Consider the following 20,885-nt stretch of genomic DNA (forward strand, 5'->3'; position numbering starts at 1 on the left):
GCAAGGTAACAAAGCGAAATTTCAGTTACAACTCTACTTGACTATATTTTACATGACAAGCATAATCCATATCTCTAATGCTCTAGTTTCCTAGGATAACGGTGCCGTCATATAGCGGCCGTCTCAATACAAATACTACGACATCCATATTTAGCCGTATTATTTAGTATGGAGACGGCCGCTATATGACGGCACCGCTATCCTAGGAAAACCGATCTTTATTGAGTACAGTGCGAGTGAAAAAATTGTAAATGAAATCGCGGTTATTCCTGATAGTTAAGACATTATTCCCAGTGTGCATTTCAGTTAAAATCTCACTTAACCTCACTGTTACGTCCTCATCTTCGTCATATTTTCTAACACTGACATCTATAGCTTTACATTAGTTCCCTACTGAGCCAAAGGCATAACAATATCCACAAATATTTGCCAAACATTCGCATTGTATCTCTTTTTATCGACATAAAGAACAAAAGAGACTCAGCGCTGTGTTAGGCAAATATTGTAGTAGATGTTAGACGTTTACCTCGTCATTGTCTAAGGCTAGCTGGCTGATGTTGACGTAGTCGGGGTGTTGGGAGAACACGTCGACGAGCAGGCCGAACGTCGGTCGTCGGTCCGGGTTGTACTCCCAGCAGTCTAGCATGACTTGGTAGATCTCGTCCGGACATTCTTCGGGTCGTTCTAGACGGCCGCCGCTTTCTACTATTTGTATTGCCTGCAAAAGAAAGTATGTTTCTTATAAAAAAAATATTTTATGTCTATTAGAGATAAGATAATTTTATATTGCCGCTTAGGGCCACTTGCACCAGCCCACTAATCCGGGGTTAAGCGGTTAAACCAGTGTCAAATTGTACTTGTAACCATGGTAACTCCAGGTTTAACCGGTTACCCCGGGTTAATGGAATGCTGCAAGTGGCCCTTAGTTGTAAAAGAAAACATGCTTTTATTAGTCGCTAACAAAAGTTACTGTCAATTTCATCTTCTCGGCAAACAGTCAAAATACTGTCACAGTTCAAATTTTGACGGGCAATTTGTCACCTTGGCGCGCCTTGTAATTTTCTATCATAAATTTAAATAATTAAGGCCGTCTTGTCACGAAGATCTGAACGAGCTCGGTGCCGTCGATTGGACAGAAACGGCGCTAGACAGAGAAGCATGGCGTTCCTTAGTGTCAGAGGCCAAGATCCACTTCGGGTCGCTGCGCCACGGCAGTAAGTAAGTAAGGTCGTCTTTTGGCTGGCAAATAGCTCCACACGTCGCTGGCGCTGCTGAAAGTGCCGTAGTTGTAGGACTCTGGCGCGTACCACTTGATGGGCCACTTACCTTGTAGTACAACCCCTTCGTCTCCCACCAACACAATATCGGTTCAGCGAAAATTTAATTCTGACAATCTTAGACATCTGGGTTGAAATACTAACCTCGGTGCCCCTCATGTCCCCGTACGGCTGCTTGCCATACGAGAACATCTCCCACAACGTGACGCCGTAGCTCCACACGTCGCTGGCGCTGCTGAAGGTGCCGTAGTTGTAGGACTCGGGCGCGTACCACTTGATGGGCCACTTGCCTTGTTGTACAACCCTCTCGTTTCCCACCAACACAATGTCGTTTCAGTGAAAATTTTATTCTAAGTTTAAAAAGACAAGGTAGTCTTTTGCCTGACAATTTTAGACATCTGGGTTGAAATACTAACCTCGGTGCCTCTCATGTCCCCGTACGGCTGCTTGCCATACGAGAACATCTCCCACAGCGTGACGCCGTAGCTCCACACGTCGCTGGCGCTGCTGAAGGTGCCGTAGTTGTAGGACTCTGGCGCGTACCACTTGATGGGCCACTTGCCGCCCTGGCTCGCCTTGTAGTACGAACTGTCCATAGAGAGCGCTCGTGATAGACCGAAGTCGCTAATTTTTGCTTGGTGTCTGAAACAAAATATATCATCTTTATGTTCAAAAATGTAGTTTGGCCCAGGACTGTCTCATTTCAAATATAGAGAGAATCATACTGTCTTTGTCTTAGGGCTCATTTACACGATGCGAGAACTCGCATGCGAGTTTCATTACATTGCAGGTTTTGATTGGTCTGTTGAATTGGACGTAACCAACAATCCGCAATGTAAGTAAAATCGCATGCTAGTTCGCGCGCTGCTAAATCAGCCCTTACGCTATTACTAGCACCCAAAAGGGATGAGTATAATTTTCTTGGTTGTTACTAACTGGCTAGTTGTGTTTGGCAGACTATAATTATGTTATACTCAAATTAGCGAATTAGGATTTTTATTTCTCGTTGTCTTTGGTTTCTCACCGACTGGTTCTTGAGTCAGCAAAGAGAATATAAATTCTATTCATTCATAATTAATTTCAAGGTCGTTTTTGGCTGTCAAATTTAGACCGCCTTAGAAGGTGATCTGTCGCAGTTTCCGAGGCAACAGGTGCAGATTCTGATTGACATTCTCGTTTGTGCGTACTCGCGTTTTGTGTGCGATCGATGTGGCAAGAAATGCCGCGCTGCTATAGGACTTTATAGCCATCAACGGCGATGCGGGATCCCATAAACACACAAGGGGCATTCTACGAGACTGTCGCTTACATAACGGTTTTGCCTTGTATGGCAGCTACCTCAATAAAATACGTGAATCTCGAGAATATACTGCCAATTTGTTAGCCAAGTCATGAAATATTACCTGACCCAATATCGCTTACTCAGCATTTCCAGAAGTATTGGAAGAATTGCGTTATGTAAGCGACAGTCTCGTGGAATGCCCCCAAGCGCCGAAACAAGCATCTACAAGAGATGATGTGGCCAATGATGATGCTGGAGTAAAAATATACCTGCTGGCCAGCAGTATATTCCGGGCGGCGAGGTCCCGGTGCACGAAGCGGCGTCGCTCCAGGTAGCGCATGCCGGCCGCCACCTGGCACGCCCACAGCCGCAGCTCGTAGCCGGCCGACGCCTGCTCCGGCGACCGCACCAGGTACTCCAGCAGCGACCCCAGCGGCACCAGCTCCTGGATCATGGCTAGCGGGGGACCCTGGAATACACATCAAATTTAGACCCAGACAAGACATCCGACAGATCACACACCGAGCTTAGCAGCATGAAACCAATGCTGCAAAAATACAGGGGAGCGGGGGACGTGGTGAGTGAGTCCCGTGCCGTGATTGGTCCGTTCAAAGACACTTGGGCGTCACACAAAGACACTTGATCGAAAATGAAGTAAAACTACCATATATTTGTGGCAGAGGGGGTAGCTCGACTATGCTAGGATGTCTTGTCAGTGTATTTAGATATCTTGGCAGTGACGGATTAGATGCACCAATAGGCAGCCCCATACAGAATGAGCCGCCTCGCGAGGACATTCTCATGCAAGCACTCTGTGTTGAAGTGTTTCATTTGAGGCAATTGTAGTCCCGCATGCGTTAACTTTGAGCGAGCTATGTCTCCACAGACAGTGCTTTCTTTGAGAGGCAACTCCTGTATGGATCAGCCTAATGCTAATGTTTGTTATAATTTCCGGGAGGGTCTTCCTAAATATAATCAGCATGTTGCACGTGCATTATTTTTAAAACGTCAAGGGCGTAAAGAGTGATCACAACGGATTATATTGCTTCTCAAACGTGTCTAACTTACCAACGACACACCAATGAGTCGAACAATACACCGATGCCGGAGCGTCATCATCGTCTTGGCCTCCGCCAGGAAGTCATGTTGGTTGGAGTCGGTATGTTGCACATGTAACGTCTTGACAGCTACGGGCATGGCGGCGCGGCCCGGCGCGGCGGCGAGCGTGGCGCGCAGGACGGACCCGAACTCGCCCTCGCCGAGTGTCGCTCCTAGCGTTAACTCGCTCATGGGGATGAAATCTGAAAATCATATTTAACTTGAAACTAATGTTTCCAGAAGTAGATTTTCAGCATAGTACATTTAACGCTATTAAATACGACGTATTTACCGTGTATATTTGTTTTTACATCCATTTATATTTGTCCCCGATATTGGGCACAATTGCACGGAGTAACCTATAAATAAAATTCGAGGAATCGTAATATACATTTTTAATAGTATTTACAATGCAAATAACCATATTAGTTTGAAATCGTATAATTATATAGCAAAATGAAACCTATGTACCATAGAATCCATAATCATATGAAATTCATATATTAGGCCATTTTTATCATTTCTCTCTGGAGTTTGGAACTCGCAGACACAAAAAAGATTGCAATTTATAATATTTCTCTTTATTCTTTGACATATCCAAAATATCAGTTGAACACCAACAGATCTAATGTAACGATGAAACCACACCCGTCATCAGGGGTGTTCAACTCACCTTGCAGTGTGGAAAGCTGGCCATCGGAATTAATCGATATCTCATTATAGTTCTCCCCAACAACAACGGCGCTGTTGTTAACGGGCACTTTATACGTGTCGTTGTCATCCAGCGTGTCGTTGTTGTTGAGGCTGTCGTTGTTGAAGTCCGATGAGAAGGACAGGTTCCTGGTGAGCAGCTCGAAGGCGTTGGGCGGCGAGCTGGGCTCGGACATCTGCTTGTTTAAGATGTCGTTTTTGACTAGGGATAACGTCTGGTTCATGGCTGCTCGACTCGGTGATGGTTTCTTGGTACGTGGCATCGTTGAGAACTGGAAAAATATTAGTAGATTAATCTTTGGGCGTAACAATATAGTGCAGGTTTGTTGACTCAGTATGCTACGAGTAGCATCTTACTCTCTCCCTCTCTTTACTCAAAATGCAGGCTTACCATCTTCCTTGGGCGGTACGGGTATGCGCAGGCGCTGAGCATGCTTAATGATATTGATTCATACTATATATAATAATAATATTATAAAGGCGAAAGTGTGTTTGTCTGTCTGTTACCTCTTCGCGCTTAAGCCGCTGAACCGATTTAGTTGAAATTTGGTATAGAGATAGTTTGAGTCCCGGGGAAGGACATAGGATAGTTTTTATGTCGGAAATCATCCCTGAAGTGAGTGCAAAGGGTGGAATTGCCTAATAATTGAAGTAAGCAATGCGCGTATTGAATTATTGCGATTAGCAGTATCCAGGCGCTATACCTACTTTAGCTGCTGTCACTAATTCCACGCAGAAGAAGTCGCGGGCATAACCTTGTATATGGTATATGTATTATCGATGTAGTCGATGTAGACTGTAGACCTCAAAATACCATCTTTGCAACTATCATCTGCAAAGATACTGTGGCCAATGATGATGATGGTATATACCTCGGGCAAGGGCGGCTTGGGCTTGGGCGGCACGGGGTGGCGCAGGCGCGCGGGCAGCCCGTCGGGCACGGCGCCGTAGTGCTCCACCAGCCGCTCCACGCCCTCCAGGTACGGCCCGTCGTCGATGAACACCCAGCCCGCCGCCTGGACATTACAAAAAACACTTTCGGTTCCCTCTTGAAGATTGGACAAGCTAGTCAGAAATAATAAGATCAGAGAATAAGAAATAAAGAGCCTTGGAGAGCCTTGGTGCACAAAATAACGACCTCATGTGGTCGCGACCCTCAGTCATGCATGAGGCATCGAGGAAGAAGTCAGAAATGACTACTACTGTGGCTCATCAATCCAAAGTGGGTCTTGACCTCCGAAACAACAGAACGCCACATGTCCCAATTCTGTAAAATTTCTGCCAATTATTAGCTTAGAGCTGACCCAGATCCTTGAATAACCGACCACACATAACACTAGGGCGCTTGAGCCTAGGATACGAAACACGATGCAGACTGTCAGCAATTAGAGCTTCGCATCACATTTGTATTTTGCAATGCAGTTTATAAACATAGGATTGCAGACCTGCACTTAAACTCGAAAAACCGGACAAGTGCGAGTCGGACTCGCCCACCGAGGGTTCCGTACTTTTTAGTATTTATTGTTATAGCGGCAACAGAAATACATCATCTGTGAAAATTTCAACTGTCTAGCTATCACGGTTCGTGAGACACAGCCTGGTGACAGACAGACGGACGGACAGCGGAGTCTTAGTATAGGGTCCCGTTTTACCCTTTGGGACGGAACCCTAAAAAAGCAGCTCCAGCCTAAGATCCTTTATTTCAATTATTGTTGCCCCGAGTATTACACAAGTTAGCCATTCTCTTCCTACCCACAATAAATTATAAGTGACGGTATAAACTGTTAGTTATAGGGATTAATGATAAATTCCAGCTACATTAGTTACCTCCTTCCTTATGATGAAGTGGTAAGGCGTGTTTTCGCTCAGCATAGTCAGCACGCAGGTGGCGCTGCTGTGTCGCTCGCTGTACCGCACTAGGAACACCCCGTCCGTAGCCTTGTCTACCAAGTTGTTCTGCTTGCAGTACTGTTCTAAAGTTTGTACGGCTTCGTCCCGACTCAACGTGCCGTGGTACCATTGACTTTTGGAGGTTTGCGGTGGTTCAGGTTTGTAGTTTTCTGGAAACAATTGCAGTGTATAAGTGTATGAGACTACCTTGATAAATTGACCTACTGACTACGGAAACCAAGAAATTGATTACAATTCGTCTGAAAAATTCTTGCACTATACTATTGCCCAGATATTGTAATTAGACCATTGGTCTGCCTTATCAAGAACCTTCCCGGCGTATTCGCTTTTGTTCACTAACTGAGGACGGAAATAAATAGGAATACAACACTATATATAACTTAATAGTACTTACTTAATAGCTGATAGCATTCCGTATGACCGTGGTGCTTCGCCAAATCAGCGGGGGTTTCTTGCTGCAACGTCCTCGGGTTCGCGGGGGCTTTCAATTTTAGAAGGACCTGCAAACATTTCCTACTTGAAAAACTGAATCAATAGGGGATTAGTCTGGCTAGTTAAATAAAGTCATAATAATTCCTTAATACTAAGTTTAGAATGACGTCAAATGTCGGAGGAGTCAAAAACTTTGCAGGTTTTCCATGTCTGTAGGTAAAGTGTGAGGGGTAACTACTATCTTATCTTATTGTTTTCGGGAGCTCTTGCGGATACACTTCGACCTAGGATGCAATTACCCCCTAGAGAAGATCCGTCAACTACTCAAGAGTTTTTCCCACCATATGTTGGATGATGGAGCTCATGGGTAGCGTTTTAAACTCCTTTGGTTCCAAATATCCTGCTCCAAAGTCCTTCAGTCTTCGTCTGGCGAGGGCGTGACATTCACACACATAGGTAACTACTAACTACCAATGTCTGTTTTGTGCTGAATATTTTCGAATGTTTGTTTCATTTCCGATTTATTATAGTCCGATCCCTTATAAAACAAGCAATGCAAACCATTCGTTGTTATGGAATGTGGCTTCCTGTTTTCTGGTTACATTGTAATTTGTTGCCATTGTTGAATGAGTTTTGTTCTGGTCAGTGGTATTCACAGCTCAAAACACAACATATTTTCAAAATATGTGCGCATACAGAATATTTAAGGCATCAATAAATTTAACATGGAATTGGGAACACGTAAACTATGATTCTCTAGAATAAATTGTATAAATTCATACTGTTGCAAATAATTCATCGAAAACGTGTATCCAAGTTCTCTGACCAATAAATAGGAACTCGAATCTCAAATATTCAGGAGCATTCTCCTAGTAATAAAGATTTTACTGTTTTTGTAACAAGTGGACTCCAAAAAGAACGTTAATAGACGAAAAAACTATAATTATATGACAGCCCCATGGTATATACCTCCAGTCATTTTAATAGGTGACGTCAGTATAGCAACTTTGTCTTAATTATCTATCATATGAATTAGTCGTACCTTAATGCAGTCAATGTGTCCTCTCTGCGCGGCGTCATGTAGAGGTACTTTCCCCGTGGGCGCGTGCCGCATCTGGTAGTTGGCGTTGCCCTTCGTTATCAGCAACTCGGCGGTGCTTGGCAGGTTATTCTGGCAAGTGTACTATAAAAACAACAATATTTTAGGGTCGCAGTATTTTTTTTTTCTTAAAATACTATGGTTTCAAATTCAACTACCATTTTTTCTTGCATGATGGGCAAGCACCGCTACAGACTGATTATAGGATACAAGTTCTATTAAATTAAAAGTAAAACTGCCTGTGCAGACACATATAAGTCGTCTCTAAGGAAGTTAAAATGAAGGTCTTGTACGAAGTATTTATGTGACGCGCCTACGATAACAATAAGGAGATCAGAAGACAACGTGACACCTATTAAGAGGACATAGATTAATTCTGGAAAGCTAGCTCGGATTTTACATTTAAACAACCGGTCAAATGCGATTCCAAGGGGTCCGTATATAAGTCCGACTCATGCTTGACTGCTCATTTCTAATAGGTTTTCTTATCATCTATAGGTAAAGCACTATTTAGAGTAATTTTTTCAAAATTTTAGATAAAGGGGGAGGGAATGGTCGGACAGACAGACGCGCGAGGGATCTATAAGGGTTCTGTTTTTTCCTTCCGAGGTACGGAAACCTAAAAACCGGTCAAGTGCTAGTCGGACTCGCGTTCCAAGGGTTCTGTACATTACTCAATTTTAAACAATGTATTTTTTTATGTGGAACGTAAATGAAATATCTTTAAAAAAAACCCGTAGGGGTCGGATCAAAAACTAAGTAATTAAGTCCGACTCGCGCTTGACTGCACATTTCTAATAGGTTTTGGGAATGGTCGGACAGACAGACAAATTAACTCACGAGTGATCCTATATGGGCTCCGTTTTTTCCTTTGGAGGTACCCTAATATGCCAAATCTGCATCAACCTATCTTCTGGTCTATGGCTAAAGCTTACTTCTGAACTCTACTTACATGTAAAGGCGTGTATCCGAACAGTCCCTCGTGTCAACCCCCCCGTGGCACCACTCTCTATGAGTTTCCCGAGTATCTTATCGCGGCTTTTACAGTGATATGCAAATGCACCGCTTGATATCCACCTGCCTTTGTAGCCCTAGTACTTACATGTAAAGGCGTGTATCCGAACGAGTCCCGCACGTTGACGGTGGCTCCGCTCTCTATGAGTTTCCCGAGTATTTTGTCGCGCCCGGCTTTAGCGGCTATATGCACCGCCGTCTGTCCATCTTGGTTCTTGGCGTCGCGGCTGTGGTACCCGACTGCCAGCATTTGGGATACAATGTTGTAGTCACCAGCCTCCGTCGCTCTGTCAAATAATGTTTATTTTAAGATGAATTATATTAACACACGCGCAATATTTTACAAAACTATGACACTAGTGTGGAGCTATTAAAAAAAAACAACGGGTTGCACTCCGGGAGTGCCGGCAGAAGTGAAAACTCAATGACATTGTCAAGGGGCCCACTGATTACCAGTCCGCCTGCAGTCTCTGGCCTTATCGGGCGACCTGCCGTCCTAGACCAATAACGTCCACAAACATAAGCGATTATTGCCGGCCGGCAATGGTCTGCTGCCACCTCTGCGACTACAGACGAGTCGTCATTTTCCCACCGTACGGCCCACATAGGGGTATTTCACTAGAAAAGCTGGCCAAAATGATTTATGTACATTTGTATCAGGAGTTCTATTGTGTGAATCCAAATATGCTATTTTAATTTATTTTATACAACTTTTATACATTTGCCGGTTGGTGTAGTGTTGTATCGTTTATATACCGGTCAATAGCATAATAAAACATTCTTCAAGTTTTAATTATTTGATAAACAGCTACTATCTGATCAATCAGACGACCCTTCATCACTTTCATCTGTTGAATCTGATGATAAGTCATCTGACATCGCGTTTGCGTCTATGTTTGGGCCAAGCATCTTGTCCCTAGCAGCAAGGCTAAATGGTTTCGCTGATTTTAGAGGCTTAGGCCTAATGCTGCTCAAAAACGGATCTGACGTAAGTAGCAGCCGATTTAAGACGTCCAAATTGCACTGCTCTCTCGAGAACTTCCTTGAAAAGCTCTTCCTAAATTCTCGGAAGTGCTTATTTCTGGCCTCGGCTGCCTCTTCGGACAAATTTCCTATAGGGAGAAGGGCATATTTCATTATAACAGGACCATGCAGTAAAATTTTGTGCACGGTTGGGGTCATTTTATTCATGACTGCATCATGTTTTTGTAGAAATTGGGGTTAGTTACAGTCTTTCATCATACGAAAAATGTATTCTCTGGTCACTACTCTCACTCCAGAAGGACCTGCCATGATAAATCAGAAAATTATTTTTTCCAACCGCAAAAAGAAACTTTGTTTGGTAATATCGCTCAGTGTAAAAATTCTCGTAATTCGTTAATGGGCACTTCTGGGCACCCTAATTTTAAATAAAATTGCTAGAGAATTAAATGTCCTGTCGAATAGAACCACAAATTTAGCCCAATATAGCCCAATAGAACAACTTTCGGCCTTTTCAGTTCAAGTCAAATTCGTAAATTCATAGTGCAAGAGAGTACTTACTGAAATTTGATATTAAATGTATATAACCCTTAGTAAGAAAATAATAATAAACAAATTAAATTAAGCATACCTGGTGAATCCATTTCCCGAACAGACATTTTAAAATATCACCTTATTTGTTGTCTAAACAACGCATAACAATTGTAATATTTATTATCGAATTTCCGCTTTCGTAGATGTGTTTTAGTAAGAGCGGTTAAATGACACCGATTTCACAAATACCCACCACACGCAGCGAAAAATAAATATTGTTCTAGTATCTATGAATTATATGACTAAGGAGTTCGGCTACCCTTTTCCCGGGATTCTACGTCTTGATACATTCTACTAATGGCCAGCTTTTTTAGTGAAATACCCCTATGTGCGGCCGCCTGCCGGCAATAGTCTGATATAATTTTGACAGATCCCTACAAATTGACAGTTCGCCGGACGATGTTAGCCTGTCAGTTAATCGCAGCAGGCCACACATTAACAGTTCTATTTCAGATTTTGGACTGACGGCTATTCGGACTACGGCTCGTCGATTCCGGTTAGCGTCGACAGATATCTGCCGGACAGTCCGTGGCCTGCAGGCCAATTTACACACACATTATCAGATAGCCGGCCGGTGGCCTGTTGGCCGTCATCTGTTGTCAGTCGAGAGCCTTCAGTTTCGTGTTTTTCAACTAGTTTATTTTTTTCCTCAAAATGGACTGTCGACGTCAAAGATAATGTTTACACTTTTGGACCTTATTCCTTTGTAATAAGGCAAAAAATGTAAACCTATATTTTACTACTACAGTGAAACCTGGTTAATTGGTTACTTGGATAAATGGAAAACCTCAATAGTTGCAACCAAAGCTCTGGTTCTGGTCCTTTGGAACCAAAGGTCCTCTATAATTGAAATTATGAAACTTTTTTAGTTATTTTATTAGTTACATGAAATTTGATTTTGATGTTTTTCTTATGTTTGCCTCCGTAATTAAACAGATTGCATAAAGTAGTTACCTACTCTATAATTGTAACAGTTCCATTGTTTGGTCCTATTTATTATTTCTACTAGTAAAATAGGATGTACATACTTTAAATATTTATTTATTTCATTATTTTATACTTTATTGCACAAAACAAGTTAAAGGTACAAAAGGTGGACTTAATGTTTTAAGTTATTCTTTACCAGTCAATTACTGGCCCAACCAGAAACTATTTTACAAGCTTTTATTACCTAACTGACTTTCAAATCTGAGAAGGACGAAGGTTATCAATAGGAAATATTACGCGAAACTCTGCGTAGGGGGCGCCAGACCGTTACAGAAACGAAATACTACCAGAAAAAGGTGACGAAGTGGATTACTATATCTGGTGATGTATGTAATTTTTTTGTTTGATTTCTTGTAAATTATAAAAATATATTACAAGGTATCAAACAAAAAAATCACTCGTAAACCGCCCAAGTGGACCTAATATTATGTAGAAAAGGTTTTAAAGAGTAGAATGAATAAAACAAAAACATAACAGTAAAGTATTTTCATTTCTTTCAATTTGGTATACAAAGATAGCACCTAAATAAGAGCCGGTGTAAGTAAAAGTAGGTTGAATCCACCGCTTGCAGCTTCTAACTCCATATCCTTTTTTTGTAATAATAGTCACATAGTAGGAGAATTGCAGGTAGGTAATATCGCCACGCCACGCTCTGTAACGCCGAACACAGTTTGCTCCAGATATTCTTTTAACTTAAAACGGAATGAATTAATGTTGTCATAATTCGGATCCAACTTGTAGCTGAAGAATTTCAGGCATAGATCTTATCTCTTGTCTAAGCAGGTACTTCGGTTAGGTTAGGTGAGGTATCTCCATACTTGCGCTAGTGTTCCTACCACGTGTCTTTATAGCGTACTTTATAGAATCAAATCGCACAATTTTTGCAGAATGTCAGTCATGAAAAAAATCTGAATTGTGATATTATGTTTTCGATTTTCTTATAAAGGTATTTTTCATAACTAGTCTTTTCATTGCTGGCTGCCGTGAACGCCAACGATGGTATACCTCCCGGCGTTATCTTGAGAACTATTAAAATTTTAACCAGTGTTTTAGGTAATATTGGGAGGCTAATTTCCCTATTTGAATCTTTGAATGCTTGCTCCTTTTTTTCTCTGTTACACTTCCAGCAATCAATAATCATGTCTGTATTTTCGAATATATAAGCCACGCAAATACAATATGTCACATTTAAAATTAATAGAGAAAAAATAAGGTTTATGTTATAATTCTCTTTACGACATTTATTTTTGACTGACAGTAAACAACAGTTGCGAGGTAACAACATGATAAATAAAGAGAAGTCTTGACAAACTAGATACATGCAACCTTCGCATTGTTGTATTCAGGCCTTAAAATTGTATAAATTTTATACTGACATCTGGTGACGTAGTTTGCACATTCGGAATAATTTTATTTCAATTTGACAGAAGCCCTACCGTATTTAAGATTAATAAGGTCTACTGGCCGTAAATTGTGTATGAAATTACAAGCAAATATCAGCCTCAAAGAATTAAGTATTGGATCCGTGATGTTCGAAGACAAAAAGTCGTATGCTTATATTGCTTATTAGGGACTATGAACTCTTAAGTATTAGGAATAAAATAGAATTTATTAATGCTGTAACGAGTGTCGATCGCCGGCCGGCTAATAGCCGGCTACCTCATGATGTGTGTTTGACTGGACTCGAGGCCACGGACTGTCCGGCGGATATCTGTCGGCGCTGACTGGAATCGTCAGGCGGCCACACACGATCAGTTCGTGTAAGTCGTCAGGCCGAAAACTGACAGAAAACTGTTAGTGTGTGGCCTTTTGCGGTCAACTGACAGGCTTATATCGTCCGGCGGACTGGTAATCAGTGGGCCCCTTCACAGTTCTTCGATCAGGTCACGTGTCCGTCTTACGTCTTACGGTCACGTGACCTGTCGCGAGTTTAACATTTTTTCCCCATCACAAAAAGTGCACAGCGCCGCTAAAGAAGTTTTCACTTCAAAAAAAGATTTTATTTACCAACACAAAAAAACAATGAATTGCAAGTACAATAAAAAACACGTAGAATTTACAAATATTTATGCAGTTGTGTTAAGGAATCTATTTTCTACTGTGTTTTTAACTGACAGTATCATCACATTAGTTGGTCGCAAATGTAAATAAGGAAGTTAAAGAGTTAACTAACTAGCTACGGCACGTTAAAATCGAAGAGGAATTTAATTTGAATTGGTTAATTGGGTGTAGAAGGTCAACCATACAATGGAAAAAAAAGAGTTAATTTAAATCCACGTAAATTGATTTTTCATTGCATGTTGAATTGCTGATAATGAATATAATGATAGTGGGCACTGTATTATTAAATCTGTAGGCGAAGTAATCTCTTGAACCCAGTAAGAATCTTGTGATTTGTACATAGGTATTATAAAGAAATAAATGAAAACAGTTTTCCATTTTTTTAGGTTTTCCTTAGCCAAAAGGCAAAAAACGGAACCCTTATGGATTCGTCATGTCTGTCTGTCTGTCCGTCCGTATGTCACAGCCACTTTTTTCCGAAACTATAAGAACTATACTGTTGAAACTTGGTAAGTATAGATGTATTCTGTGAACCGCATTAAGATTTTCACACAAAAATAGAAAAATAAACAATAAGTTTTGGGGGTTCCCCATACTTAGACCCAACGGAAACTCAATTTTTTTTTTCTTCAAACCCATACGTGTGGGGTATCTATGTGCATTACCATGCAAACTTCCACCGAAAATTGGTTTGAACGAGATCTAGTAAGTACAGTTTTTTTTAATACGTCATAAATCGTAAACCGCAATTTTATTATGTTACTTGCTGCTACGGAACCGTTCATGGGCGAGTCCGACTCGCACTTGGCCGCCTTTTTAGTTACATAATAGTCTTCGTAAGACCCAAGTCAATTTTTGCGCTTTTGAACTTGGAACTTTCTTTTATTTCTATAAGAGTTCGTAACTCGAATTTCATTTGTACTTGTACACGAGTACGCGTGGACTTACGAGGCTATACTTATAGAATAAGCACTATTCCAATTACGTCAAATGTTTGTAGTAACAGATGGTAAAGAGACGCACAACTCCATAACTAAACGACCCAAAAGCACGCAAAATCATTATGTGAATCATTAACCCAAGTCTGAGTCATCCTCTTTAAACACAGATGTATCTGGAGTGAGTTGATATTATAACATGTCAACAATCTCATCGCGGTTTGCCGAGGTATGAGTAATACGCATTCATAAAAATATAATAGAATTACATTTGAGTTAATAATTAGCTGTCTCAAAAATAAGAAATAGTTATGTTAATTTTATCGGCATAGCATTTATTCATAAGGCATACCTATCAGCTTTTATCATTTAACAAAATTTCACGCGTAAAGAAATGTCAAACTGAATCAAGTACCTTTCATCATTAATTACTAATTTTTAAAATATCAGTCAAGCAAAGCCTTGCTGTCTTTGATATCATATCAGTTAAAATACATTTTCGGATAGTGTTTTCATACTTTCGTATTAATAAAATAATACAGTCTCCTTGAAAAATCTTCAGAATGTCAGGTTATTCCGAAAATCACCCATAATTCCATCATATTAAAGTTCATTTTCGGAATTAAATACCCGAAAATGTGTAGTTTCAGAGTATTAAATATTTCATATACCTATGGGGTCATTCATTAATTACGTCACACCAATTTCTAGGTTTTTTGACCCCTCCCCCCCTCGTCACACTTGGTCACATTTGGCTAACCCCTCCCCCCTAGTGTGACGTCACATTTTTTCTACGAAATCGCCAAATCGAATTAAGTACCTAAGTATTATTAATATTTTATCAAAATATTTTTGACGATATAAATATTAGTAATTTTATAACCCAAAACTGCTTAGGAAAGAAAATTAAACGATTAAAAACTATTTTCGTTTTAAAAACTTGTTATTTAAATGTACAGCGAACTAAATAATTAAAATAAATTTTCGGTTACTGATGAAGTTAAAGTGACGTCACAAAGTTTGTGTCTCCCCCCTCCCCCATGTCACAATGTCACATTTTCTTGACCCCCTCCCTCCCCCTAAACGTGTGACGTAATTAATGGATGACCCCTAACTATTGTAAATATCAGCATAAAAGCAAGTTACCTACTTAAACTACAGCATCAATATCATTACTGCGCATAATCATAATACATCACATTGTCAGCATTATTGACCGAGCTATTGAACAGCATTCACCACAGGAACACAGCAATAAAGTTGTCACTTTTACATTGCATCAACCAATTGTGCAGCATAAGTAAAAAGACTCGGAGCATTGACCTACTCAACTGACTTCATGCGACTATTACACACGATCATAATAAAAAACAAATTAAAACATGAAAGTATTCTATAAATATGGCCTTGTAGAGTAATGTATTTAAACTGTACTCAACTGTCTGTTGGTCGCAGCAATTTGTTTCAACAACACAATGGAAGAAATTAAGGGCAATAACTGTGGCTCCTCAGTTAATAGGACTTCCTTCTTCACTATCATTTGAGTAAGCTGGATTTGATATCACAGTATTAAATAATGGATTATAGTTACATACATGACATAATCATTGCATAACAAAGGTTGTTTGTTATTCATCAAATCATGTATCATCACATTCATCACAATACACAATAGACAATATTTTGTTATAATGCTTACACATTGGCGATCCACATCATTGATCAGAACTTCTTACACGTTAATGACTATTTTTTTCATATCAAATGAAATTCTGGTAATCACACAGGCAAACAGTGCCAGAAAAGACCTCTATATCAATATGGGAGGATAAACTTACACTAACAGTGGGACCGAAATGGAGGAGAGTGGCCGATAACAAACTATTGAAGAGCTAGATTAGGCCTTTGCCAGCAAAATGAGCTAAGAGATATAGACACTCTAGTCAAGTCTAGTCTCATACTCTAGGTCTAGATAAAAGGGCTTATAGATAAATAGATAGATAGACATAGCTAATTATGGCACGAACAGCAACACTTAAGTGAATATTAAGGAACCTTTTATGTATTTGCAATAAAGATTATGAATTGCTATGTTATGTAGCATTAAGAGGAAAGAGGACAGATGCTTCTCCATACAAACATAGTCCCCATTTTTCTCTTTCATTGTGAAAAAGATTTTTACATAATTTGATGTGGGTATATTAACCATATCTATTTAGCTTTGTTTAGATTTATTGATTCTTATAAGAAACAATTTTTATACAATTTTTTAAATGCCACTAACACTTGTAATAAATATTCATAAAAATAAACAGGGGCATAGCTGTGGTTGATTTTTATCTAATTGTGTTTAAAATATTACAAGTAGTGTTAATATTCAGAGGAAAATGACAACTTGTATGAATATGAACAGGCAATTTCAGGTGGTTGTCCAAATGTCCACATTCGTCTTAACATTGCTACAATGTCAAAGAAATAGTTCTATTATTACTGGATAGTTCCAGAAAACATACCAATCTAGACCAATTTTACCACATTACAGGTTCTTCTTCCTTTCTCTCTTCCTCATTAAGAGTAAGTAATGAAAAATACTACTATTAATTTATTATTTCTTTGAAAGTTGGTTTCTTTAGTTGGTTTGAAGAAATCTTGTACCTATAGTATAACTTGTTACAAATATGCTCAGAAGAGGGCCTATAATGGTACGGCTATTTTACAGTATGTTGTGTGACTTTAAATATAAGTCATATACCTAACAAAAATCAGACAATGAGTGCCCCAGTAGAGCAAAACGCAGCTTACCTGTGTAAAAGATTGGTGGTCCCCTGGGTGCGTGACTCGTGAGGTGGAGGCTGCCCCTTACACACAACAGACAGCCGCGTGACGAGACCATTGGAGTCGCCTCGATAGTGCTGTATGAGGGTGTCCAACCCATGCACTGTTGTGTGTTCTTCAATGGAAAAGAAGGCATCCTCTCCGTGCCTCCGAATTTGGTAATGCACTACTTCACCCTGAAATAAATTATAATTTAATTTGTAATTGCAAGAAATGCACCAAGTGTCGGAAGCCGGTGTTGCTCGAAGCACCAAACATTCCCGTAGATTTGGGAGTTGAGCGTGGAGCCAAGGAATAGAACCCTGCCACTGTCATAGGATGCATGCAGAGGCAGCACCTACCATTGTATAAGGACAATTGAGAGTAATGGAATCTAAAATTATCATCATATTTTTTTATTGTATTATCCAATTAAAAAAAAATAATTTTAGTACTTTAAGAACCCATTTCATTAATAACTAGTTCTTCTGTGCGATTACAGACAATCTGATATGTAATAATTTAAGCACTTTTTGAAGAAAAGGTCATTTAAAACATTGCATTGTTTGTTTACTTAAGTAATTTATAGGTTATAAAACTTTTAGTAGATTTAGTACACTTACTTGGTGCAAAACTGACAAAACATAGTCTCCTGGTGAAGTGTTGCTTTCACGTACCAAGAAAACACCATCTTCGCCCTCTGGAAACGCCAAAGGTAAACAAGGAATCAGAATCTGTTGTTACCATTTCGTATTAAAAAGTAACTTTAAAACAACGCCTACCTTCTTTCAACAGCTTCTCGGCAGATTCTCGTGATATTTTCCCATGGAACCAGTCGACGTTATCCTCTCTGTTCATCCTCAATAGGAAAGAGTTCGTCTGGAAAGTTAATTGGAAACTTGTTCAACAAGTTGATGTTGCGGGACAATAACTTTTTCTTCTAACGCTTCACACGAAAATAACAGTTCGAGATTCATAGCTTGCCGACAATATTTCTGTACACTTCATTTAGGTAAATTAATATGAATCAGATTTAGGACTTTAATTAATTATTTTTTTCTGTGCGTAATCATACGTGATCATACGCTAAAGAATTTCGCCATTACAATACATTTTATTCTCTATTTCATTCTAACACACGCACCACGCATTTGGATACTCTAACAAATACCGTAGTCGCCACTGATAAATCGTCATTATAGCGTATGTCAGTGATTTCCTCTTGTTGAAAAGAGAAGGATGATAACTACACTACTTTTACATTTATTGGCGTAATATTTAACATGTCACTTTAGAACTTAGTCAAATGAGATACTAATAAGAATTTTAAATGATTCACTAATGAATTAAATAATGATAAAATTATTTTAAATTATATTTAAGCTTTAGATATCAATATACCTCTAAAAAATCAACTAGCTTACCTTCAATAATATGAATGACGTCATGGTTGTTATCATGATATCCAACTATAAAAGCACACAAAAATATTTACAAGTAGTTTTAGAATTTGCGAGCCAAATCTATTTAACTGTTTTTTGGTTTTGTACACTCACACATTTTTGTTATTGTTTCTTTATTTAGATCGAGAAACACAAAATTATTTGATAGCGTTCGCGGTGAGCGGTATGCGTGTATACCAAAGCAAGCAACCGGCAGACAGGCGCGGTATCCCCGACTCTGCCTTCCAGCGAATGACTCATAGCAAGGTCAATTCCGAGAAATGAATCACCAGCACACTCAGTTCCACAATGGAGTAAGTATTGCGCATTCCCCAGCACTAAAATCTACTACATAAACCATGCACAACATATATTGTTGGGTACAGTTACAAGTAATTATGCTCTACAAATATTGTTCGTTGATCGCTGGCTGTTTATATCAGTGTATATACCTATTCTCATTATTTTTCTATGTTATAGTAAAAACTGTTGCCTTTTATACTATTTATTAATGAATGACCCGTGTTTTAGTACTAAACTAAATAAATGGTCCTTCGAACCGGATAGATCTACCTCAAAAATGTTCGCAACATTAAAAACTTTAAAAGTTTTATTTAGAGTCGCGTTGAGGTACAATGTAGGTACTTATAGTACCTATAGGTTTGTTGGTTTGTCCAGGCAAACTGGTCCCGTGGAAGTTTGTTTACCTCTTAGCGAATGGGATGTTTATTTACTTTCATTCGTCGACGTAGATCGAACCTTCCAGCTCACAACCTGTCCTCAGAGGGAGGGCTAGAATAGACTCACGTAATTTTGTAGATCAAGTTATTATTAGATACTTACTTCTCGAGATGTGGAAATCGATGGGACCTTTCCACCACACTAACTCGTAAAAAGGCTTTCCTTACGTAGGTAGGTATTCCTAAAAAACTGAAGAGAAAGTTGCACTTTATCCACAAGAGTGGCAAATTGGATGCGAAGATTTTGAGTGGTTTCCTTATGTTGGCTGGTAATATAGACATAACTTTTAAGTGATGATTTTGAATGATAAATTTAATAGCGTTAATTTGGTTTTGATTTGTAATGTTTTACCTACCTACTTTACTATACTTTTACCATTATATATTTACAATAAATGACTCATGGTTATTTGAGCAGAAACGTGGTAGAGTTAAGGCTACAACAGCGAACATCGTGGCAGAATATGAATTCTCATTGGGTCATAAGTTCATAACATCCACATCCGTTGATGTTATACACTGTCAAATTGCTTTAATGGTAATAGCAAATAGCCTAGCCGACAGGTCTACACCACAGTCATACACATAGCTAATATACTACACTTCAAGTTAGATACCTACTAAATATTTAGCTCTCTTACATCACACTTAAGCAGACTGCATTACGACCTAAATACCCCAGCGTTGCAATGAGTAAATATTTACTGCAGTGCACTTTTCCTGCACGGCACGAAACTGGCTTCCAGGAAAAACGCAGCCTTCGGCTTTGCTGGACTGTTTCCATCGCTTACAGAGTGCAGGCGACACGAACTACGGAAGGTTCAACCTTATTTGCATATCACCAGTTTCTACCTGTCACCACCGAGTTGTTAACACTGGCAACAGCTGGGATTTTTTTCAACCGTTGCCACTTATGTTTCCACATCTACCCTCGAAAACAAGTTGCAAATGCTGCAGAAAGGCAGGTCATGCATTACCACCCATCTGTCAGTTGGCAGAGCGAATTGTTGTAGAGTGTTTTACGAGTAGAAAGCTGTTGGGGAGTAACTACAAAAGATTGATTATTCTTGATTGTCTTAGCAATTTACTAGGTACGAACGGTTGTTTAAATGTCATATCCGGTAAGTGTTAGCTTAATTGAAATGTCAAGAATGTTGATGGTGACACAGATACTTTATTCACCTTTAAGTTATTTCTTGTAAGCCAATTAGACCCCCATGAATCATAAATACTTAGTTAAGGTAGTTACCTTATATATTGCAGCCCAGAAATGTTTGTTAATTTTCCTACAGTAGTACTACTATTGAGTTGATAGATAGAAATATGTATATGTCACAAGGAAGTTACAATAGAAGGCATAGGTGTAAACCATACATCATACCTATATGCCAGCAATTTGGGTTGCATAAAAGTAACACAAGCGTGTTATTTACGCTTAACTACAATTTGAACGTGTTTAAAACTAAATGAAGACCTAAAACTTTGTTATCATTGTTTTTTGTTA

At 39.5% G+C, this 20,885-nt stretch overlaps 1 protein-coding gene across 1 annotated transcript; it reads right to left on the reverse strand.

Annotated features, from left to right (window-relative positions):
• Nucleotides 1–167: 167 nt before the first annotated feature.
• On the reverse strand, nucleotides 168–18,893 carry LOC134680306 (tyrosine-protein kinase Shark). Its single transcript, XM_063539416.1, has 15 exons — nucleotides 18,624–18,893; nucleotides 17,982–18,078; nucleotides 17,823–17,899; nucleotides 17,188–17,396; nucleotides 8,913–9,111; nucleotides 7,754–7,894; nucleotides 6,674–6,779; nucleotides 6,196–6,428; nucleotides 5,241–5,384; nucleotides 4,331–4,640; nucleotides 3,628–3,860; nucleotides 2,829–3,028; nucleotides 1,664–1,919; nucleotides 1,422–1,562; nucleotides 168–718 (listed from the first exon to the last, which is right to left on the reverse strand). Exons 1-15 carry the CDS (start codon nucleotides 18,657–18,659, stop codon nucleotides 515–517), a joined length of 2,586 nt encoding a protein of 861 aa, XP_063395486.1. The 5' UTR covers nucleotides 18,660–18,893; the 3' UTR covers nucleotides 168–514.
• Between the last annotated feature and the right edge of the window lie 1,992 nt (nucleotides 18,894–20,885).

This window comes from Cydia fagiglandana, chromosome 3, assembly GCF_963556715.1.
Source record: "Cydia fagiglandana chromosome 3, ilCydFagi1.1, whole genome shotgun sequence".
NCBI classification, from domain to species: Eukaryota; Metazoa; Arthropoda; class Insecta; order Lepidoptera; family Tortricidae; genus Cydia; species Cydia fagiglandana.

Coding starts and splice junctions, on each gene's coding strand:
- LOC134680306 (XM_063539416.1), bottom strand. CDS start 18,659: ATGATAACAACCATGACGTCATTCATATTATTGAAG. Junction 17,397..17,822: donor TTTTGTCAGTTTTGCACCAA/GTAAGTGTACTA, acceptor AATTTATTTCAG/GGTGAAGTAGTGCATTACCA. Junction 3,861..4,330: donor CCAGCTTTCCACACTGCAAG/GTGAGTTGAACA, acceptor TATGATTTTCAG/ATTTCATCCCCATGAGCGAG.